Source organism: Pteronotus mesoamericanus, unplaced genomic scaffold, assembly GCF_021234165.1.
Source record: "Pteronotus mesoamericanus isolate MK-2021 breed Mesoamerican mustached bat unplaced genomic scaffold, CSHL_Meso_final contig_181, whole genome shotgun sequence".
Lineage (NCBI taxonomy): Eukaryota > Metazoa > Chordata > Mammalia > Chiroptera > Mormoopidae > Pteronotus > Pteronotus mesoamericanus.
This window is the reverse complement of record NW_026555077.1, coordinates 4,832,434-4,854,350: the sequence shown is the minus strand read 5'-3', so window position 1 is coordinate 4,854,350 and position 21,917 is coordinate 4,832,434. Positions and strand designations below refer to the sequence as shown.

Here is a 21,917-nt window from a genome sequence, read left to right as displayed (position 1 = left end):
TTAAGTGTTTCTATATCCACTTCCCTTTACTTGCAGTGGAGTTAAACTTACACATTTATTCTCATGTCACCTTCTGTCCTCTAGTTTTTTTCATTGTGTTTAATCAAGGTCAGTACTCATAGGATAATCAAGCTACTCATTTCCAATAGCAAAGCATAATGAATAGCTTCTTCATTACTCAGTGTTTACTTAGGAAAATTATAAAACTTAGGAAAGCCAAAAGAATATTACGATAAGCATCTGGTATGCCCTTCAAATATATTCATCAGTAAACAGTTTAACATTTTGTAATATATTCTTTAAGTATATTTTATTGATTATGTTGTTACCGTTGTCCCATTTTTTCTCCCTTTTATTCCTCTTTGCCCTGTATGTCCCCTCCCACCAGCATTCCCCCCCCCCCAGCATTCCACTCCCTTCCCCCACCCCCTGCTTTAGTTCATGTCCATGGGTCCTACATACAAGTTCTTTGGTTTCTCCATTTCCTATACTATTATTAAGCTCCTCCTGTCTATTTTGTACCTACTATTTATTCTTATTCCCTGTACCTTTTCCCCCTCTCTCCCCCAATAATCCTCCATGTGATCTCTGTTTCTGTGATTCTGTTACTGTTCTAGTAGTTTGCTTAGTTTGTTTTAGTTTTTGTTTTTTTAGGTTCAGTTGTTGATAGTTGTAAGTTTGTTGTCATTTTACTGTTCATAGTTTTGATCTCCTTTTTCTTAGATAAGTCCCTTCAACATTTCATATAATAAGGGCTTGATGATGATGATGACCTCCTTTAACTTAGCCTTTCTGGGAAGGACTTTATCTGCCCTTCCATTCTAAATGACAGGTTTGCTGGATAGAGTAATCTTGGATGTATATCCTTGGCTTTCGTGACTTTGAATACTTCTTGTCAGCCCCTTCCTGCCTGTAAGGTTTCTTTTGAGAAATCAGCTGATAGTTGTACAGGAACTCCTTTGTAGATAAGTGTCTCCTTTTCTATTGCAGCTTTTAAGATTCTTTCCTTATCTTTAATCTTGGGTAATGCAATTATGATGTGCCTGGATGTGTGCTTCCTTGGGAACCTCTTTGGGACTCTGAGCTTCCTAGATCTCCAGAAGTCTGTTTCCTTGGCCAGATTGGGGAAGTTCTCCGTCATTACTTTTTCAAATAAGTTTTCAATTTCTTGCTGTTCCTCTTCTGCTTCTGACACTCCTGTTATTCGGATGTTGGAACATAAAGTCCTGGAGGTTCCTCTCCTCATTTTTTTGAATTCTTGTTTGTTTGTTCTGGTTGAATGTTTCTCTCTCCCTTCTGCTCCCAATTGTTGATTTGAGTCCCGGTTTCCTTCCCTTCACTGTTGGTTCCCTGTATATTTTTCTTTATTTCACTTTTCATAGCATTCATTTTTTCCTCTTATTTTGCAACCGTACTCAGCCATTTCTGTGAGCATTCTGATTACCAGTGTTTTGGACACTGCATCTGATAGGTTTGCTGTCTCTCTGTTGCTGAGTTGTTTTTCTGGAGTTTGGACCTTTTCTTTCCATTTGGGTCATATTTCTTTGTCTCAGTGCTCCTGTTATGTTCTAAGGAGCAGAGCCTTAGGTATTCGCCAGGGTGGGGCAACGCACACAGCTGCGTTGTGATGCTGTGTGGGAGGGGAGGAGTCTGAGAGGGAACAACGCCACATGCTCTGCTCTCAGCCGGCTTTCAGTCACTTCCCCCCATCCCCACAAGCAAATTGGGCCCTTCTGGTGCTGGTTCCTGGGTGGGTGAGTTTGTGTAAGCTCTGTGACCCCATGGGCCTTACCAAAACACTTCTGTGAGGCTGGGAGTTTCTCTTGTGCCTGGAACCCCCACATGTTTTTATAGCCAGAGGTCTTGAGGCTTTCTTTTCCTGAACTGGAACCTTGGGTTGTGCAATCTCTCTCTCCCCCAAGTAGTCCTGGTTTATCCTCACACAAATGTGTGACCATCAGCTGTCACCTCACCCACCTTGTCTTTGAGCTGCCACCCTGCCATGCATCCTTTCTGCCCGTCCTGCTTCCCAGCTGTTGATCTCTGCCCTTCCTAAGTCTAGATGAATGTTTATTCTTTAACTCTTTGGTTGTCAGACTTCCATACAGTTGGATTTTCTGGCAGTTCTGGTGGGTTTTTGTTTTTACATTGGTGGTTCTTTTGGTTGTACAAGGAGGCAGTGAATCTCCCTGTGCCTCCATCATGGTCGGAAGCTAATACTTGTTTTCTATCTTCCTTTTTCCCTCATCCTCCTTTTCACCCCATATACTGTGAAACTTCTTTTTTGTTGAGTCACTTAAAGGTACATTGTAGACTCATTACCCTTATACTTGATTATCTATCTCCTAAAAACAAGGCCATTCTCTCACCTAACTTTAAATAGTTTATTACACCCCAGCAGGTTGGCATAATACAATAAAACCCACAAAAGGGCCAGATAGTAATATTTTAGGCTTCGGGGATCAGCTCTGCTTTACAAAAATTTCACTCTCAATTGTAGCTCTAAAGCAGCCATAGATAATATGAAAACAAATGAATGTGGATATATCCCAATAAACTTCATTCATAAAAATAGGTAAGCCATAGGCTGTAGATCCCTGATCTAGAATAGCCTTTTGGGGGGGGGGGGGGGGGGTCATTAATGACCCTAGTGGCTATTTGAAGAATCAGGGCAATTTTTTTGGCAGGATGTTGCTTAGCCTGGGTTTTTTAAAATGTTTACTTCATTTTTTTAAGATTACAAATGCCATGTAACCTTAAAATTTGTTTTTACAATAGAAGTAGAGAATGTATTCCTTGAAAAAAGATTCTGGTTTAGTTAAAAATAAAATCTTTCCCTCCCACCCTACATTACAGTGTGTGTGATAATACTGCCTAGAAATTGGACAACAAAATTGTCCAGTTCTGGACAGTTAGGGACAAATTGTCTGGATTGCTAATTCCTTGGTATTCTATTCCAGACATCAGAATTTTTATCTATAATACTCTTTCATACAAATGTTTTTATATTCTCAGAAGTAAATAAAGAATTCAGGAGGACTTGGATAATAAAGTGTAGTGAAAATAGACACAGACTTGAGTATTTATATTTTATCCAAATATCCATAATATAAAAGCTAAAGTTATTTTATGTTTAAGACTTGAAATAAAATAGAATGAATAATTCTTTGCCACAGGTAAGCTTACTGTACTTGCATCCTTTTTAAAGTATATACCTTCAAAAAAATTATTTCATTTTCTTGCTTGGTTCTATGAGTATCAAAAGTGAAAGTAGCATGCTACACTGGAATTACAGAGTTTTGGGATTTTTAGTGCTTGGGTTTCTTTTAAATATCTGTATGAAAATCTATGGGTGATTGGATGCTATCCTGCCAACTTTTATTGGTTTTGACTGAGAGAAGATTTTTTTTCATATTGTGCAGTTACCACATTTTGATTCTGGTTTATTGAATAAAACAAGTCTGTTTTCTTTTCCATATGGCTGTATGTGAAGTAAAGATTGAAATAATTTTCTGTTGGAGGTTTTTATTTCTTGGCTAAATATTCTCAAAGTCTTTAACCATTCTTCACATCACATCTGCACAATAAATGACTGGTCTGATTTTGGTGAGTTTCTTAATCTGTGCCTTGGTTTCCTGTAAAATAAGGGTAATGGTTTTTTAGCTTATAAATCTGTGAGAATTGAGTTATTACACTTAAAATACAGCAATGTCCAGAATATAGGGTATGGCAAAAGTAGGTTTATAGTTGTGAGTACATGAAACAGTTTATTCTTATATTACAGTTTATAATTGTTTTATTTTCCATGCAAGCAGCTGTAAACCTGTTTTTGTCCCACCCTGTATAGGACCCATTCAGGAAATGTGTTGTAGTATTGTTTTTTCTTATTACATAGTTTCTCATCTGTCTTGTCTGTTCATGAACCTATTTGTCTTAAAGAAGAGCTGAATATAGTAGCAGGTGTGATCTTACCAGCCCAGGAAGAATGCAGTGGTCATGTCCTCCATTGATAGGGACTAATGTTGGAGTTTTCCTTTTATTTCATTTTGAAGAATCTCAAATATACAAAAAGTGGACAGACTAGTATGATGGACTCTCCATGTCCACCCTCTAGCTGGAACAACATGGCCAACCCTGTCTCATTTACTCCCAACTAATTCTTTTTCTGCCTGTCTGGTGTAATTGTAGTTCCTCTATTATACCTAAGCTCTGTGCCTGATTTACCGTGGTAATTACTAAAGCTTTTAGGTTGGTATCTTCTCTTGGTGAATAATTACTGAATTAAGGAAAAAATTAATCTTGTCTTGACCCATGCCTGCATCAGCTTCCAGTAGTTTGCTTATGAGGTAAAGTGTGTGAGTGGGTGGGATTGAAAATAGATTTGTGTTTATCATACTGTTTTTTTAGATGTCATCCAAGTTTTTAATGATTCCTTCCGTTTCTGTATAGAGATGTATGTGGTAATCTTACCAGTAAAGTCTCTTGAGTACTCTAGGAAACAGTTCAGATTAGCTGGGCCAGAAGACTTGAATTCACTGTTTTATTAGTCCTTTTGATTATTCTGGACTTTAAGTCTTTACCAGTCTTTATCTTAGGCCTTTCAGTCTGTTAATCATTTTAATTAGATTAAAGAGAAGCAAAATAGGGATTGAAAAGTTATACTTTCTTTGTCATCTCTGTTGGAATTTTTACTTAAAGAATTTTGTAAATTTATTGGCTTCAGATAAAGTCCTTTCTTCCCAGTGTTAATAACTGACTATAGCACCGTTTTCAAGCCTCTGCTTGTTTTTTTCCATAACTGTATTCTTAATTCCTTATTGATGGTTACTATACTTTCAGCAGTTACTGAAATGTAATATACTCACAGTCATTTTTATACTGATGATACAGACATGTGCAACTCTTGTTTAACAGGGGTCAGTCATATTACAGAGATGCTCTGGCAAGTCTTTGGTTACTCAACTAGCAAGGTAGGAGTTCTAGAGATGAAATATGGCATTTAACGGTATTATAGAGGGCAGGTTCTAGGATTCAGCTCACTGCCGTCCCCCTGAGATTGAGACTGGGTGAGCCTGCTTGGTAGAAACAGCCAGCAGAGGCAGGGTTTGTACACTCCATCCACCTCAAAGCAAACAGGCTTAGGGATCGTGGTTTTGGATTTAACCCCTGTGATTTACCCAGGAGTGACTTTACGGCTTTGCTTTCCAGCTCAGTTCTAACTTTTAGTGAAGTATCTCCAGCTTGAGATGAGTCTCACCCTTCAGGGCTGACAGTTTTTAATCTTAATTATTAAACATTTCACCTAGGATTAGTTAACAGGGAACTTGAGAACAAGAATAAGACCATGTGTTGAGCAGGGAGCTGAGAAAGCATTCTGATGTCATGTCGTAGTTACGCTGTTTGTGAACTGCATTGTTTTACCTTCGAAATTTCTGCTAGTTTGCTGACTTCTGAACTTGAAAGGTTTAGTATACTTTTTGATTGCATAGAACATCTGTCCATTTGTTCATTCAAAAATATTTCTCATACATCTCTATGCTGGGAAGTGTGCTGCACACTTAATAAACAAAACGGTGGACTTTTCAGATGTATTTGCCATTATGGAGTTTACAGTCTAATGGGAAACAGAATGAAATTTATTTGAGGCCATAAAGAAAAATTATGCTTGATTAGTAATTTAAGGACTTAAAATCACTTACTTTGAAATGAACCTGGAGTGACTTTTTCTTGATTCTTTTTGCAAAGTAAATTTGAGCATTTAGGGCTTTGGGGTCAACATGGTTACATCTGTGTATCTGTATGTGAAGTTAGATCTAAGAGAGGCAAGACAATTTGACCTGGTGGGAAATCTACATAGTGAGATTTCAGAATAATTACAGGTAGTAAATAGATTTGTGTGGGTGAAATTATGTTAGCTCTGCTAAATGGACTTTTGTAGGAATGGAAGTTAAAAAATATATTTAATGTCTATCTTTAAAAAATATTTAATACTTCCCCTGGCTGGTATGGCTTAGTGGATTGAGTGCTGGCCTGTGAACTGAAAGTTCACTGGGTCAGTTCCCTGTCAGGGCACATGCCTGGGTTGCGGGCCAGGTCCCCTGTTGCGGGGGGGCAGGGGGTGAGAGGCAGCTGATTGATGGTTCTCTTCGCACATTGATGTTTCCTCTCCCTCTTTCTCCCTCCCTTCCCATCTCTGTAAAAATAAATAAATTTTTTAAAAAGTAAAAATATTTAGGAATTGACAGGTGTAGTAGAGCAAATGAGAAGCATGATGTGTAAGATCATGTTGAATTATGTGACGATTTCCTGTAATACCAAGCAAGAAAATGTACCTCAAGTCCCTTAGTCCAGTAGAGTACAACAGAGGGGCTGAATCTGGTGATCCCTCCTAGTGCTAAAATCTTAGTTGTAATTTGTTTTTTTTATTTAGCAGTTTCTTGATGACTTTGGTTCAAAAGTCACAATACTTTCATATTTTCTATACTTGCTCAGCTTCAAGAATTAAAAAATGGGGGAATAAGGCTTTGCTTTCTCTAACTGATATTTTCTGACTAGGTACTTCGTAACTAAGGAAGACCTCATTTATTCCCAGTAATATGTTTTACTAAACTCTTTCAGGTAACTTTTAAAAAGACTGTGTGACTTAATAGTAGATTATGGCTTGAACTCAGTTTTTATTTATTGTTTTTACCAGAAAACTTTAGTGAGGTATTTTTCTTTGTCTCTATAGTTATCAGAGACTATTGCAGACGATTGCTGTCCTTGAGGCCCAGCGTTCTCAAGCAGTCCAGGACCTTGAAAGTTTAAGCAGACACCAGAGAGAAGCACTAAAAAATCCCATTGGATTTGTGGAGAAACTCCAGAAGAAGGTATGTATTGAACACTTTATAAGGTTTACTGACATATATTTGGTATGTTTGTTTTTTTTACAAGGCATATACTTTTAAAAATGTTTAATTTTTTTCTCCTTCTGTAATTAACCATGCTACTGAAGGCAGAGTACTGCCTTCCTTTACCCCCATCAAATATACACAAAATATATCCCAGTGAAAATAGCTAGTAACTTTATTTGGATGCACATATTGGAACCTGATATCCTGTTTCCTAGCCAGTTTTAGGATCTTTTCCTGTTACCTTCCCCACCTTAGAGTATTTTCCCTCTTCTGCTCTCCTGATTTAGGATTAGTGAAGCTTAAAAAAAAAAAAAAATTCAGGATTGATTTATTCCTTTAGCTTCAAGTTACTTTTGTAACTCAACACAGTGAGATAAAAAACAGTGGTGATAAAAACAAAAAATATTTTAAATATCTTTAATGTTATGGTAGCCAAGTTCGTGATGCAGAGGTATAAATTTTACTTAGTTTTAAAGTGCACTTTATTTTAGTATAAAAATTCCTTATAATTTTCTGTTTTCCTTAAAACACAATTTTCATGTTTAACAGTTAACCATATAAAAGTGATTTAAGTTTTAATAACAATCTTTGGTATATAAATATGGAGGTAATCTAGGTGTGCCTTTATGCCATACTATGTGTCTTGAATTAGGGGTCCACTAATCGTTCAATAAATTCAGGAGTCATAATACTAAGCAGCATTGTGTGAAAAGATTAAAACTGAAAAACTATGAAAAAGAATTCTTTACCTTAAAAAACAAAAACTTAGCCTGTATAGTATGACAACTTTAGTTGTTATTGGTTACCCATTTTTAATGAATCACAAAGATGATCAACGAGTGCCTGGGTGGTGTGTCTTGGTGGGTTGGAGTGTCATCCCACCCGCTGAAAGTGGTGGGTTCAGTTTCCGGTCTGCGCACACACCTAGGTTGCAGGTTCATTGTCTGTTGAGGAATGTGCAGGAGGCAATGAGTTGATGTTTCTCTCTCTCTCTCCCTCTCTCTCTCTTTCTTTCTCTCTGGAATCAATACATATAAATTTTTTAAAAAATTATTTAACTACCAGGTGTTAAGGGAGCAGCCCTGGGGACTTTATTTCATTTAGATGTATTTGGACTTCTCTAGCTATAATATTTATTTGGCAAACATTCCTTTTCTTTATGCTTTAAGAACACTGAATATCGTAATGGATATAGAATCTACATATTGATTTGTTAACTTTTAATGTTTCTAGAACCCTATTGTATCCTCCTTGTTATAGCGGGCCCAATTAGGTGTTTATTGACACAGCATTACTGTTATTAAACAATTTACTGTTGCAAGAAGATATATTATTACTATAATTACTTAAAACAGTTCCAACTAAAACAGATGGTGTCAGAATAGTAAATAAAAAATTGATTAAACTTAATTTTATTTTATTCATGTTTCTATGTGGGCAGAAAATATAGTTAGGCACACTTACTAGAGATGTGTACAGTTGATGTATGCTGCCGTTCCATTTCCAGGTTTAGTTATTTTCTTTTCCAATCCATGAATACAGTGTATCTTGCCATTTGTTTAGTTCTTTAATTTCTCCTAGTAATATTATATAGTTTTCAGTGTTTTACACATATTTGGTGAAGTTTATCCCTAAACATTTCACACTTTTGATGCTATTATAACTGGGTATTGTAAATGGAATCTGTGTTTGTAGCTAGCACACAAAAATGCAATTAATTTGCACATATTGGCCTTGGATCCTATGATTCCACAATCTCTTATTAGTTCCAGAGGCTTTTTTTGTTGATTCTCTCAGATTTTCTATCATGTTGTCTGAATAAAGATAGTTTTCCTTCTTTATTTCCATTCTTTATACCTTTATTTCCTTTTATTGCCTACTGCACTGGCTTGAACTTCTAGTACAATGCTGAATAAAAGGATATACTGTTCTATAAACATTGATTTGATAAATGTGTTTTATAGTATTGTTAAAATAATCTCAATTTTTATATTTTTTGTTGTTTTATTAATAATAACGAGGAGTGTTAAAGTCCCCAAGTGTAACTGTGGTTTGTCTGTTTTTCAGCTCTGTTTTTAGGTACATGCACATGTAGGATTTCATGTATTCTTGTTTGTTTGTTTTTTTTAAAGATTTTATTTATTTATTTTTAGAGAGAAGGGAAGGGAGGGAGAATGAGAGGGAGAAGAGCATCAATGTGTGGTTGCCTCTCAAGCACCCCCTTCTAGGGACCTGGCCCACAACCCAGGCATGTGCCCTGAATGGGAATAGAACCTGGGACCCTTTGGTTCCCAGTCAGCACTCAGTCCACTGAGCCACACTAGCCGGGGCAGGATTTCATGGATTATTGATGAACAGGTCCCTTTATCATTGTGAAATGCCTCCCTTCATATCTGGTGATATTCTTTTTCATTTGCTACCTTTTTGCACGGCATATATATTGTCTATTCTTTTATTTTTAGTCTTTCTGTGATATGTTCAAAGTCATTACTTGGAGACAGCATGTAGTTGGATCCTTATTTTTTCCAACTTTTTATTTTCAAATAATTATAAATTTACAGGAAGTTAATAAATAAATTTACAGGGAGATTCTGTGCACCCTTCTCCCAATGTCTCTCAATATTAACATCTTACATTAATATAATGAAGTATGAGTACTAGAAAAACAACATTGGTGCAATCCACAGAGCTCAGTCAGATTTCTCCAGTTTTACACGTATTCAAATTTGTATGTGCGCTTCAAATTTTATCATATGTGTAGCTTTGTGTGACCACTACCACCCCCACATCAGACTGTACCGTTATCACCACAGGGCTTCCTGGCACTGTCCTTCCTAGCTCCCAGCCCTTCTCCTCCCAGTCCTTAACTCCTGGCAACCAGTCAATCTCTTCTCCATCTTTCTCATTGTATTTTCAAGACTATATTATATAAATGAAACCATTCAGTATGTAACTTTTGAGACTGAGTTTTTTCATTCAGTAAAATTCCCTTCATGTTCTTTGAAGCTGTTGAGCGTATCAATAGTTCATTCCTTTTTGTTGCTGAGCAGTAGTCCAGGGTATTGCTTTTTAAACCAGTCAATCTATGCATTTTAATTGAAGTGTTTTGTCCATTTACCAGTACCATCATGTTATTTTTCTCATTGTCCCATCTCTTTTGTTTTGTGTTCTTCTTTTCCTTTTATCCTACCTGTTTTAGGTAAATTTTTTTAACATTTGATTTTAGTTCTTCTATTGGCCTTTTGGCACCCTTCTTTATATTGTTTTTTTCCAATGTTGTAGGGATTTCCATATCCATTATTCAGTTAATATAATCTACTTAGAATTAACGTTATTACAGTTAACATAAAATGTGTGAATCTTACAGCAGTAAAATTCCATTTATGTGCTCCTCATCCTTTGTACTACTTTGGTTTCAATTTTATATTTACGTACATAATGTACCCCACAAAACAATGTTACTATTTCAATGTACTTAAATTAAGTTAATAATTCCTCTTTAATGTGTTTTTCTTTTTTTAATTCTATTTTCAATTATAGTTCACTTTTAATACTATTTTGTATAAAGTTCAGGTGTTAACAGCACAGTGTCTAGACAATCACATGCTCTACAAAGGTTCCCCCAATACTTCCAGCACCCACATGGAACTATACACAGCAATCACAACATTAATCCAGGTTTCGTTTAGAGCTGAATTTCTTTTTATTTTACCTCAGAAACAGCTGTGATGTATACCATGTTAAGAATTTTTTACAAAAAGTTTACAGTTGTATATTAAGTTTAGATACTTTAGTAATTGTGAAAGACTTGTTTCTTGGAAAGAAATTTTTCTACTGGATTTACTTTAGATGTTTGTCTCATTTTTTTTGGTGTTTATTCATGTTTTCTTAATTTGCCTGTTTTCTTTAGATTTACCCTATAAAGTTGTTGACATGTGATCTGCTTTAGTGGACATCTAGAAACTCATTAAAACTGAGGAAACTTATGGTATATATTAGTATATAGGATGCAGGGAATATTTATGGCTTGTTAGCTTTCTTTGATACTACCATTGTTACTTTAAAAGACAGTCTAATTTTGCAGAAGTAGAACCTTAAACATATAGATACGATTATGATAATGATTGTGGTAATGTAATATATATAGGCAAAATAAAAATTAAGAATTCTGTGTCACAAAGTGGATTTTGCTTTCCAGCTTTATAATTTATGACCTGATTTTTTTTCTTAACATTTTATTATGAGAAATGTTAAGTACACAAAAACATTGAAGGTATTGTAATTAGTTAACACATAATCCACTACCTAGATTCTACAATTATCATTTTACTGTATTAGCTTTATCAGATATCTATCAATCTTTAAATCCATCATTCCATCTTATTTTAAGATAGTGCTTTTGATGTTTTTCAGAGTTGCAGTCATATATTATTAATTTCATATCAAAACACTTTAGAATGCATATTGTTAACTAAAATTCTTTTTAAAACTTTTTTAAAGATGAAATTTTCATTTAGTGAAATTCGCAAATCCTAATTATCATTATATATCAACAAATGCATATGCATACTTATGTAACCCAAATCCCTATTAAAAAATATTGATCATAGTGACCTACTTGTCGTAATTATAACAACTAATGACTTCTCTAAAGGTGGTTGGTAAAGTAATTGAATTACAAGTAAATTAAAGGTGTAATTTTGATTCACAAGATGTCATAACTTTTTTTACATGTGATAAAAATATATATTGTAAAAATAACTCATGGTGGTACATTTAAAATAAACTGTTGCAGTCAAACATATTTTATATGCTATTACTAAACATTAGAACCTCTTTGCTAGTTATGTTTAAAGTATGTTAGTGATAATGTACAATATGCCAATATAGTTCAGCTTTAGAACTGTAAAAAGAGTGCTTATGTTTTGTAAAATTCATTCTTCTTTTTATTGCTATCACCTTTACCATGTAATATTTAGACTGCATTATCTTAACTTCATTGCCTATTGGATTTCAACAGTAACTAGAAATGCCCAGTTAATTATTATTTCGATTTGGAGTCATATGAAATTGGGCAATAATTGATAATTTCTTGAATTAAATTTAGACTATTTTATTTTATCTTTCCCAGGCTGATATAGGGCTTCCATATCCACAGAGAGTTGTTCAATTGCCCGAGATTGTATGGGACCAATATACCAATAGCCTTGGGAACTTTGAAAGAGAATTTAAAAATCGTAAAAGACATACTAGGAGAGTTAAGCTGGTTTTTGATAAAGGTAAGAAATGATATAAAAATTTGAGTAGAGAAATACTTGCAAAGTCTTGCTTTAATTATCCTACACATTTTTTTTGTTTGTTTGTTTTTTGGGTTTTTTTTAGTAGGTTTACCTGCTAGACCAAAAAGTCCTTCAGATCCTAGGAAGGATGGAGAGTCCCTTTCATACTCTATGTTGCCTTTGAGTGATGGTCCAGAAGGCTCAAACAGTCGTCCTCAAGTAAGCAGTATAGAGTATTTGAGTAGGAAAATTTGAATTGTAGACAAAATATTTAACCTTTTGTGATTTGTATTGTTGAAGTTCAAGCATTCATTTCACGGAAGATAGCAGGGACATGAATTTTAAAGTTTATAGAAAACTGGGTTGTTGGAATCCTAACTCTAACCCTTCTACCTGTGGAACTTCAAATGTCATATATATGTTAAGGTCTCTAAGCTGCTGTTGTCGCATATAAAATACGATTAACATTCCCTGTGTTGTTGAGTTGTTTCAAGGATTAAATGAGTAATATGTTTAATATGCCTAGTACAGTGGTTTTATTTCATAAAACCAAATGAAATAAAGAAATGTGAAAACATTTTATAAACAAAACATTATGTACACATTTAAAAAATTAACTTACTAAAATATATTGAAATTAATAAAAGTGTTCCATAGTTTGTGTTATTTTGCTATATCAGGGGCTGGTCTTTGTTATTTTCTCTTTGACAAAAGCCTTATTTTATATATGCAGATGATAAGAGGACGTCTGTGTGATGATACCAAACCTGAAACCTTTAACCAATTGTGGACTGTTGAAGAACAGGTAATAGATATTTCTGAATTGTGTGGGTTAAAAAAAAAGTTAAGATTAGGACCAGTATTATGAATAAAGTGTATATTGTATATAATCCCTCCTCACCATGAATTTAAAACGTTTAAACTTACTTCTGCATACTTTGTGCACACTTTAAGAATTTTGGATTTTGAGAATATGAAATCCTGTTTGGGATGATTTTTGAAGAAGGAACCCGGGTTTTGGGAGGGAGACTGAAAAAGCATGGCTCTGTTTGTTGGAACATCATCCCTTAACCAAAAGATTGCAGGTTTGATTCCTGGTCCAGGCATGTTATGGGAGGCAACTGTTCGGTGTTTCTCTCGTGCATCAATGTTTCTCTTTCTCCCTTCCTCTCTCCTTTCTCCTCTCTCTCTAAAAGCAGTGAAAAAAATGTCCTTGCGTGAGGACTAAAACTTTTTTTGAAAAAAGATAGTGAAGTGCATAGAATAAAATTTTTGTAATTCAGTTTTGGGAAAGAGAAAAACTTGGGGCCAAGTCAAGCTGTGCCTCTGAGTGAATTCCTTTTTTTGTTGTGGAGGAAAGCTGCCAAAGCCAGGTCAGAGTGTTCTGTCAACATTTCACCATATAGCTAGGATTGTTTATGGGTAGGGTTTGAGGCACATTTCTGTCTCATATGAGGATTGATCTCAAATTGTAATGAGTTTATTAAAAGCTTAAGAATCTTTACTTCAGACATCCAGATTATTCTGCCTCTTGAGGACTATTGGAGATTTTAGAAATAGGTCAGAATATTAAAATCAAACGTTTGAATGTAAGACCACACAAAGAAAGGAAAAGTGTCTTTTTCTGTCTAAATCCAAATGAATTTATATGTTTTTGTCGAGTGTATAGAGGTGAGCCTAAACATAGTCTAGCAAGAAAAGATGGTCAGTCGGAAAAAACCAAGATGTATAAAATACTAATTAATTAATGTTTTTGTGCTGTCTTTTTACTGAAGCGAATAAAGAATGTTTATAAGGTCTTCTCTAGGTTTATTCTCTACTCTCATTTTCCCTGTGAAGCCTTTTAAGTTGCTTATGAAAAATTTTTCTTACCCTGAGGGTTTCTAGTGCTTAGCTAACCCCCAAAGTTGGGGAGGAAATATTATAATTTAAAATGAAATGTGAATGTGTTTATTTAGAAATTTGGTATTAAACTTTCTTAAATGTTGTCTTGGATTTGGCTTAGAAAAAACTTGAACAGCTGCTCCTGAAATACCCTCCTGAAGAAGTAGAATCTCGGCGCTGGCAGAAGATAGCAGATGAACTGGGCAATAGGACAGCAAAACAGGTAATTGATGAGATGGCCCCATAGTTTGGGTACATTTTTCATAATTTTTTAATAGAGAATAATGCAGCTGACAGCAGTGGATCTGCAGCATAATTTTATTTACAGAGTGCTATAGAATGTAGGGTTTTCTATTAGCATTGTATATTTTTGTGTTGATTTCAGAAACTTGAGATAATCCTGCTTTGAATCATTAATAAATACTAAAAAATAAAAAACGTAGTGGACTTAGTGTCTGTTGAATGCTTAATGATGCCCTAGTTAATGTACTTTCCGGTTAGACTATGGAAACAGATTTGTGGCGTGGCCTTAGTATTGTCTGGTTGTCTCTTAAAAAAAAAAAAAAAAAAAAGGCAGTTTTCGCCATCACATTTCCATCAATATTAATAGATGAGTTTTTATGTTACAAGCATGTGTATTCACAGGCTGAAAATAGATTTTAGTCTTGTAATCAAACATTTTTAGAATATATCTCTTTGGTGGCAGTTTAAAATTGCTTCTAGATTTATGATAAATTTTAAATTGTTAGCATTCATTTAGATACACACAGTAATTTTTAAAAACTGTTCAGGTATTATATACATGGTTGTATGCTGAAGAGAATGATCCAGTAGAAAGGAAATAAATGATGGTGTAAGATAGAATGAATAAGTGTAGAACATTTAGCAGTGATTCCTGATTTGATAGTCCTTCAGGACCTTCTACACCTGCTTTCAAGTAACTTAAATTTTAATGGAAAGTATATACACTTAGATAAATAAATTTCAAAATGGTGCAAAAACAAAAAACTGTTCAGGTATTGTCATGTCTTGGGATTATGTTAAAAGGCTTGTCATGTTTCCATAGGTTGCCAGCCGAGTGCAGAAGTATTTCATAAAACTAACTAAAGCTGGCATTCCAGTCCCAGGCAGAACACCAAACTTATATATATATTCCAAAAAGGTAAGAAAACAGATGAAAATAAACTTTAGATCTTAGATTAAACTCGTCCAAGTCAGAATTGCTGTATAAAAATATATACATATATTAAAACACAGTTGTTTTATTTTTAAAATTTGACTTACTCTAAGTGTTTTGTTATATTGGGCATAAACACAGTGTAGGATTCCATTATTGCTACAAAGTTTAATCGAATGAGCTTTAATGATGTTTGTTCATTATTTTCTTAGGAGTAGGTTATTTTATGTCAATGATTCTACTTGAAAGATTTTTAGATCGAATGTACTCATATGTCCAAAAGGCCTTTGTGATGATAAAGTTTTTAGGGTGTTTGACTCTTTATAATAAACACAATCAGTTACTGTTTATTAGATATGCTCCTTAAATTCAAGAATAGAAATATTTAAGCCCCTCATCATGATTCTAGGAGTATAAGTAATACTACCACCTTCACTTTACTCATAATAATATAGTAGCTAGCTGTTAACTCTCACTATTAAAGGCTCTGCGCCAGGTGCTGTTGTACAACCTTTTTATAGGCGAGAAAACCAAGTCTCAAGATATGTTGAGTAAATTGTCTAGTCACATAGCTATTAAGTCCGGGAACCATTGATCCCGTCATTCTTATCTCCAGCCATGTCCATTGTTCTCTGCTTCTCTCCAACAGTGAAAGAGTTACCATCCCTGTCCTACACAGAACACTGCGTCAAATTGTAGCCAGGTTTTTTGTTTTATTTCGTTTTGTTTGCTTTAATTATAAAAAATAAAGCACATAATGACCTAATTTTATTTTCTTAGTAAATAATCCTGATACCCTCCTCTTCCACTTCCATCCTTCACATAAAGTGAAGCTAAGTGTATATCTAATGCTGTACCCTTATTGAAGCTATTTTACATAATTTTACGTTAAGAATATTGTCTGTATAGTTCTGTGTTTTGTAAGTTTTGTTTTTACCAAGCTTTGGAAGCTTGTTTTAATTTGTCAGTTGTTTTAAATAATCTGGATTTTATTTTCCCCTAAATACTGCACTACCTTTATTAGATAGGTAGAGTCTATACTGTAACTTTGGAGTGTTGGAACCTTAATAACTAATGTTAAACTTAACAGCTCTAATTTTTATGGTTAATTTTGAAGTTAACCTTAGATGTGTTGTGTACTTTATACTTTCATAGCTAAGACTAGATGGTAATAACAAAAGAAATAATAAAGAAACCTAAGTATGTTTCCTCCTTTGGATGCAAAGAATTTTAAGTTAATAGACATTTTTACTGTAGAGATACAGCCCAGTCATAGACACAATGATTCCTTGCTTTGGTTAGACGCTGAATTTTGAAACATGAAATGGCTTTCTGTGTAGCTGAGGTTATTTGTTGTGTCTGATGAAGTGAGAGTTTGTGATGTTGGTTCTTCCACTGTTAAGCTGCAACACCTTGCACAAGCAGCTTGACCTCCCTGTGCCTCTATTCTTTCATCTTAATTTAGAGGTGATAATAACTGCTTTATAAGAATGATGTGAGGATTAAATGAGATTGACATAGAGTAAGCAATGTAACAGTGTTAGGTACTATTTTCAGATATTCATCATGTTGTGGAAATTTTTCTTTTATTTGATAGTTTTCTATCTGGTTTAGGCTACTTTATATTCCCTGATTTTCTGTAAGAGGGGTGTAAAAAAAGCTCAGTTCAGTATTTGAATACCAAATGATAAATGCTGGGTGATACAAATAGAAGCTAAATAATGAGCATGTGGGTCTTTTGTTGGGGTACTCCCCCTACATTTGGTTTTTGGGTTTTTTAAGGCTAGTTGTGCTTTAAAAATCCAGATAACCAAAAAACCAGACACATAAGAATATGATGAAAGATAAGAGGTGAGATTCCTCTAATTGATAGACATAAAAAAAGTAACATTTATATTTTTATCTTCTCGATTCTTTTAATGATTACCCACTGTTTCAATTAAAAATTTGCTTTTTCATTTAGTCATCAACAAGCAGACGACAACATCCCCTTAATAAGCATCTCTTTAAACCTTCCACTTTTATGACTTCCCATGAACCACCAGTATACATGGATGAAGATGATGACCGATCTTGTTTTCACAGCCATATGAACACTGCTATTGAGGAGGCATCAGTAAGTTATATTTATACTATTTGTGTATGTTTATCTATGCATTGTACAGATTAGGATACAGAAGGAGAGCACTAAGATTTTCTAAGTTATTCCTATTCTTCAGAGAAAGTTGGTTACTTTTTTTTAATTAACAAGTCAAATTTATGAGTTAATTTTTTTAATTAATAGGTCCAATTTTTTCATAAGTAAAGTAGAATAGTATAATAAACCCACATGAACCCATCACCAAACTTGAACATTGTCAATTTGTGGCAATCTTACTTTCATCTATACTTGCTACCCATCCCAACTTTGTCAGTTCACATTTCCCCAGTTTTAAATTGCAATATATTTTCTCCTTCTTTCCATCCTTCACTCTCTCCTCCCCACTCTTCTTTTACCCTCTCACAATTTTTTTGTTGTCAAAAAACTGAGTCATTTGTCTTGTAGGATTTACCACCGTGTGGATTTTATTCTTCACATCTCCTTGGTGTCATTTAACCTTTCTCTGTTCCCTGGACTTCCTGTAGATTAACAGGTCTAAATAATGGCTCAAACTAAGATTTCTTTGTTTGTTAGGGTGGGCAGGACTATTTTATGTGTACTTTCATCAGTCTGGTCAACTCTCTTTTTATTGACATTAATAGCCTTCGATTGTTGCCTAAATCAGTAAATTCATTAGATGTTACAAAATAATGATATTCTTTCATTTCTTCTTTACTTATTAGCTAGAATATAAAGTGAACTCTCTTCATCAACTATTTGATTATCCTACATATAGAAAAAGACAGTATAACTACTGGGGGGAGGGTGGGGGAAGTAGAACTATACACAATAAACTATTCACACAGGTTATTTGAGGGGAAGTAAGGTAAGATTGGAAGGAGCTTTTTTTTATTTTTGTTTTTAATATGTGCAGATACCTGGACTCTTTGCTTATTATAGTGAACATTTATTACTTTAGTAATTTGGAAAAAAAAACAACTTTGAAATCTAGTCCTAGCCACCAACATGAACACTGGACAATTTTATGTATTTAAAAAAAAAATTTTGTAGCAAAATTAAAAAAAAATTCTCACCTGAGGACATGCTTATTGATTTTAGAGAGAGGGGAAGGCAAGGGGGAGAGAGGGAGAGAGAAACATCTATCGGTTGCCTCTTAACTTGCACCCCTACTAGGGATGGAATCTGAAACCCAGGTAGGTGCCGTGATCAGGAATTAACCTGCTACCTTTGGCTTTTACTGTGTGACACTCCAACCAACTAAGCCACACTGGCCAGAGCTATTTTCTTGTTTTTAAAATAATGAGTTTATTCTCTAATATTCTCTAAAAATAACTGCCGAGTTTTTAAATTTTGTATTCTTAAGAACTGTTGGACTTAAATATATGTAATGTGTTTTCAGTACATTGAATAGTTGTAACCTATTCAAGTTGGATTTTGAATTCTTTTAACAAGACACTGATAGTCTTTGATAGCTTGTTTACTGTCTCGTATGTCAAGGATGTTATTGGTCATTTTGTACATTTCTTTACTCTGGGAATGTTACTTGCTTTTTGGTTGATCATTTTTTCTAGGCCTATTTTAGCGGCCAGAGCTTGGAAAAGTTATACATTTGTTCAAAGATAAAACACATCAGAAGGTCATATTTTTATTTCAAATTCAACTTAAAAATTATGGGGATTTTATTTTTCCCTATTGACCTTATATATGCATCTCCTTTGTCCCACTTTGAAGATCCCAATATCAGTAATATCAACATAATACTCACTGTCTTCATCTTATACTGCTCACAACAGTCTCAGAATGTACTAATACTACCATCAATGATACGATTACTGAAAACAGGTTTTTTGTTTGTTTTTTTGTTTTTAGTTCTCTTTTGCTTCAAGATATATTCTAGTATAGATGTAAAGTCAAATTACACTTTTTAAACCCTCTTGGAATAATTCCTCACTATTTGATCAGCCGGATGCTAATTTGGTTAATTCATTTCACTTTTTATTTATAGCTGTTTCTTTTTATTGCTGTTAATATTTTTTTATCCTGAAATTCATTTTATCCATAATTAACATGATTCTGATTCCTTACTTAAAGGACAAAAAGATTACCTTATATCTTTCTTAATACTCTGGTTATGTATAATTGGAAAAGGAGATTTTAATGAAAAGTCAGCAAATAAAAGTAAGTCTTTGTTCTGTTTCTAGATTAATCAAATACTGATTGTATACTTTGGTATCAAACTACTACAAAATGCCTATTCTTTAAAAAAGTACTTAATTTTAACTTGTCTTTTGAAAACAACTAATCTCTGCTCTGTCTTAGGATAAGCCATTTGTATGTAATTTTATACTTTGTGACTACTAGCATTATTTGTTTGGGAAATATTTATTTACATTGAATGTATATCAGGCTCTGCTAGAGTTCAGCTAAATACCTGTAGGTGTAAACGGAGAGTATCTGTGATCTTTGCTCTCATAAATTTTGGTCTTGTGAGAGGATGAGAGGACATAAATGTATACTTATATCAATAAATTACAGATTGTAAAAAGTACTTCAAAGATATGTGCTAACATCATTTATTTAAGAGGCGCTTAGTTTAGACTGGGAGTTTAACTGGGAGATCCGAGGAGTGACGGTCAGGCTGGCGTTGGGAGGGTGAGGAAAGTTCGGCCAGCAGAGGAGTGATGGCGGCGGGAGGGGGCGGGGGGGTATTTAAAAGAAATATACTTTGAGAGCATTGGCAAAATATAATATAGTAGAGTTAACTTTTGTTTGGTTGACTTTATTTATTTTAAATGAAGACCAGTTCAAATTACCCTAATTATTTTAAAATAGTTGTTGAAATGTATACAGTAGTCCCCTCTTATCCTCAGGGAATATATTCCAAGACACTCCTTTCTCCCCCAGTGGGTGCCTGGAACCACAGATAGTGCCAAGCCCTATAAATACTGTGTTTTTTCTTGTATGTACATATTTGTGATAAAGTCGAATTTATAAATTAAGCAATTTCACAGGCGGAGGATTTGTTCTTACTGCAGATGTTAGTAATCCTAGTGTAGGATATTTTTTCTTTCCTCATTAAGTTGAGAATTTTCACCTTTTTACTTCAAGGAAACACTTTACAGCTTCGTTTTGGCATATCCAAATTGCCAGTATCACTACTCTTGGGATTTGGGGCCATTATTAAGTAAAATAAGGGTTACTTAAACACAAGCCCTACAATACTCTGAGTCTGATACCTGAAACAAGTTCTAAGTGACTAGCAGATGGAGCATATATAGTTTAGATACACAGGACAAAGGAACAATTTATATCCCAGGCAGGATGGATTGGGATGGTGTGAAATTTCATCATGATCCTCAGAACGGCACATAATTTAAAACTACTATTGTTGATTTCGGGAATTTTCCACTTAATATTTTCAGACTGCAGTTGACGCTGGGCCACTGAAACCATGGAAAGCAAAAGTGGGGATAAAGGGCATCTACTGTATTTATGAAGCCTCTAGTGCTAAAGTATGCAGATTTTCATTTCTCTTTCCAGAGAAACAAGAGCTAAGAGAAACAATGTGATTACATGTATATACTTCCTTAGTTCTAAATTTGTACATTTTAGCCCCACTGGAAATTAGTTATATTTTCCCTCTAAGTAAATTTAAAATAATTATAACTAGGAAAGCTGTTTATGGGTGAGTAATTTTTTTGGAATTTTTATTTTTAATATGGTCAATATGCATAACATAAAGTTTACCATTTTACCAGTTTTAAGTGTGCAATTCAGTAGTATTAAGTACCTCCATATTACCATGCAAACTTCAGAACTCTTTACAGTTTGCAAAACTGAAACTCTACATCCATTAAAGATTCCCTCCTTCCAGTCCCTGGCAACTTCTAAACTACTTTTTGTCTCTGTGAATTTGATCTAGATATTTCATATAGGTGGAATCATACAGCTTTTGTCCTGTGACTGGGTTATATCACTTAGCATAATGTCTTCAAGGTTCCTGTATCTTGTAATGTACCATAATTTCCTTCCTTTTTAAGGCTGAATAATATTCTATCATATATACACGCCACATTTTGTTTATCCATTCATCTGTCAGTAGATACTTAGATTGCTGCAACCGTTGCGTTATAAATACTGCTATGAACACAGATATATAAATATCTATTCAAGCCCCTTCTTTTACTTCTTTTGATTATATACCCAGAAGAGAATTGCTGGATCACATGGTAATTCTGTGTTTAATTTTTGAGGAACCACCATACTGTTTTCCATAATGGCTGCAATATTTTCACCAACAGTGCTCAGGGGTTTCAGTTTCTCTACATCCTTGCCAGTACTTATTATTTTCTGTTTGCTTATTTGTTTGTTTGTTTTTGTCTTTTGATAGTAACTGCCCTAACTGGTGTGAGGTAATTTAACTTCTCTTAATCTAAGTATTGTTGACCAAATTCAGTAATATCCTTAGACTTAAAGATGCAAATTTAAAAAATAAAAATGTAGCAGAGTTTTTACTTTGTATTTGCTTAAAGTATCTAAATTCAATAAATTTCATTATAAAAACTCTTACTGCAGTATTTATT

At 34.2% G+C, this 21,917-nt stretch overlaps 1 protein-coding gene across 4 annotated transcripts in view; it reads left to right on the top strand.

Annotated features, from left to right (window-relative positions):
- Positions 1 to 21,917, top strand: part of ZZZ3 (zinc finger ZZ-type containing 3) — a 96,350-nt gene that overhangs the window by 68,290 nt on the left and 6,143 nt on the right. For 3 of the 4 annotated variants that reach the window (XM_054566872.1, XM_054566871.1, XM_054566869.1), the window contains 7 exons: positions 6,731 to 6,869; positions 12,025 to 12,172; positions 12,276 to 12,391; positions 12,906 to 12,977; positions 14,178 to 14,279; positions 15,123 to 15,218; positions 17,197 to 17,349. In XM_054566872.1, the coding sequence (XP_054422847.1) occupies positions 6,731 to 6,869; positions 12,025 to 12,172; positions 12,276 to 12,391; positions 12,906 to 12,977; positions 14,178 to 14,279; positions 15,123 to 15,218; positions 17,197 to 17,349 (826 nt within the window). The remainder of the gene's footprint in view (positions 1 to 6,730; positions 6,870 to 12,024; positions 12,173 to 12,275; positions 12,392 to 12,905; positions 12,978 to 14,177; positions 14,280 to 15,122; positions 15,219 to 17,196; positions 17,350 to 21,917) is intronic. The other variant, XM_054566870.1, reaches the window with a different exon arrangement.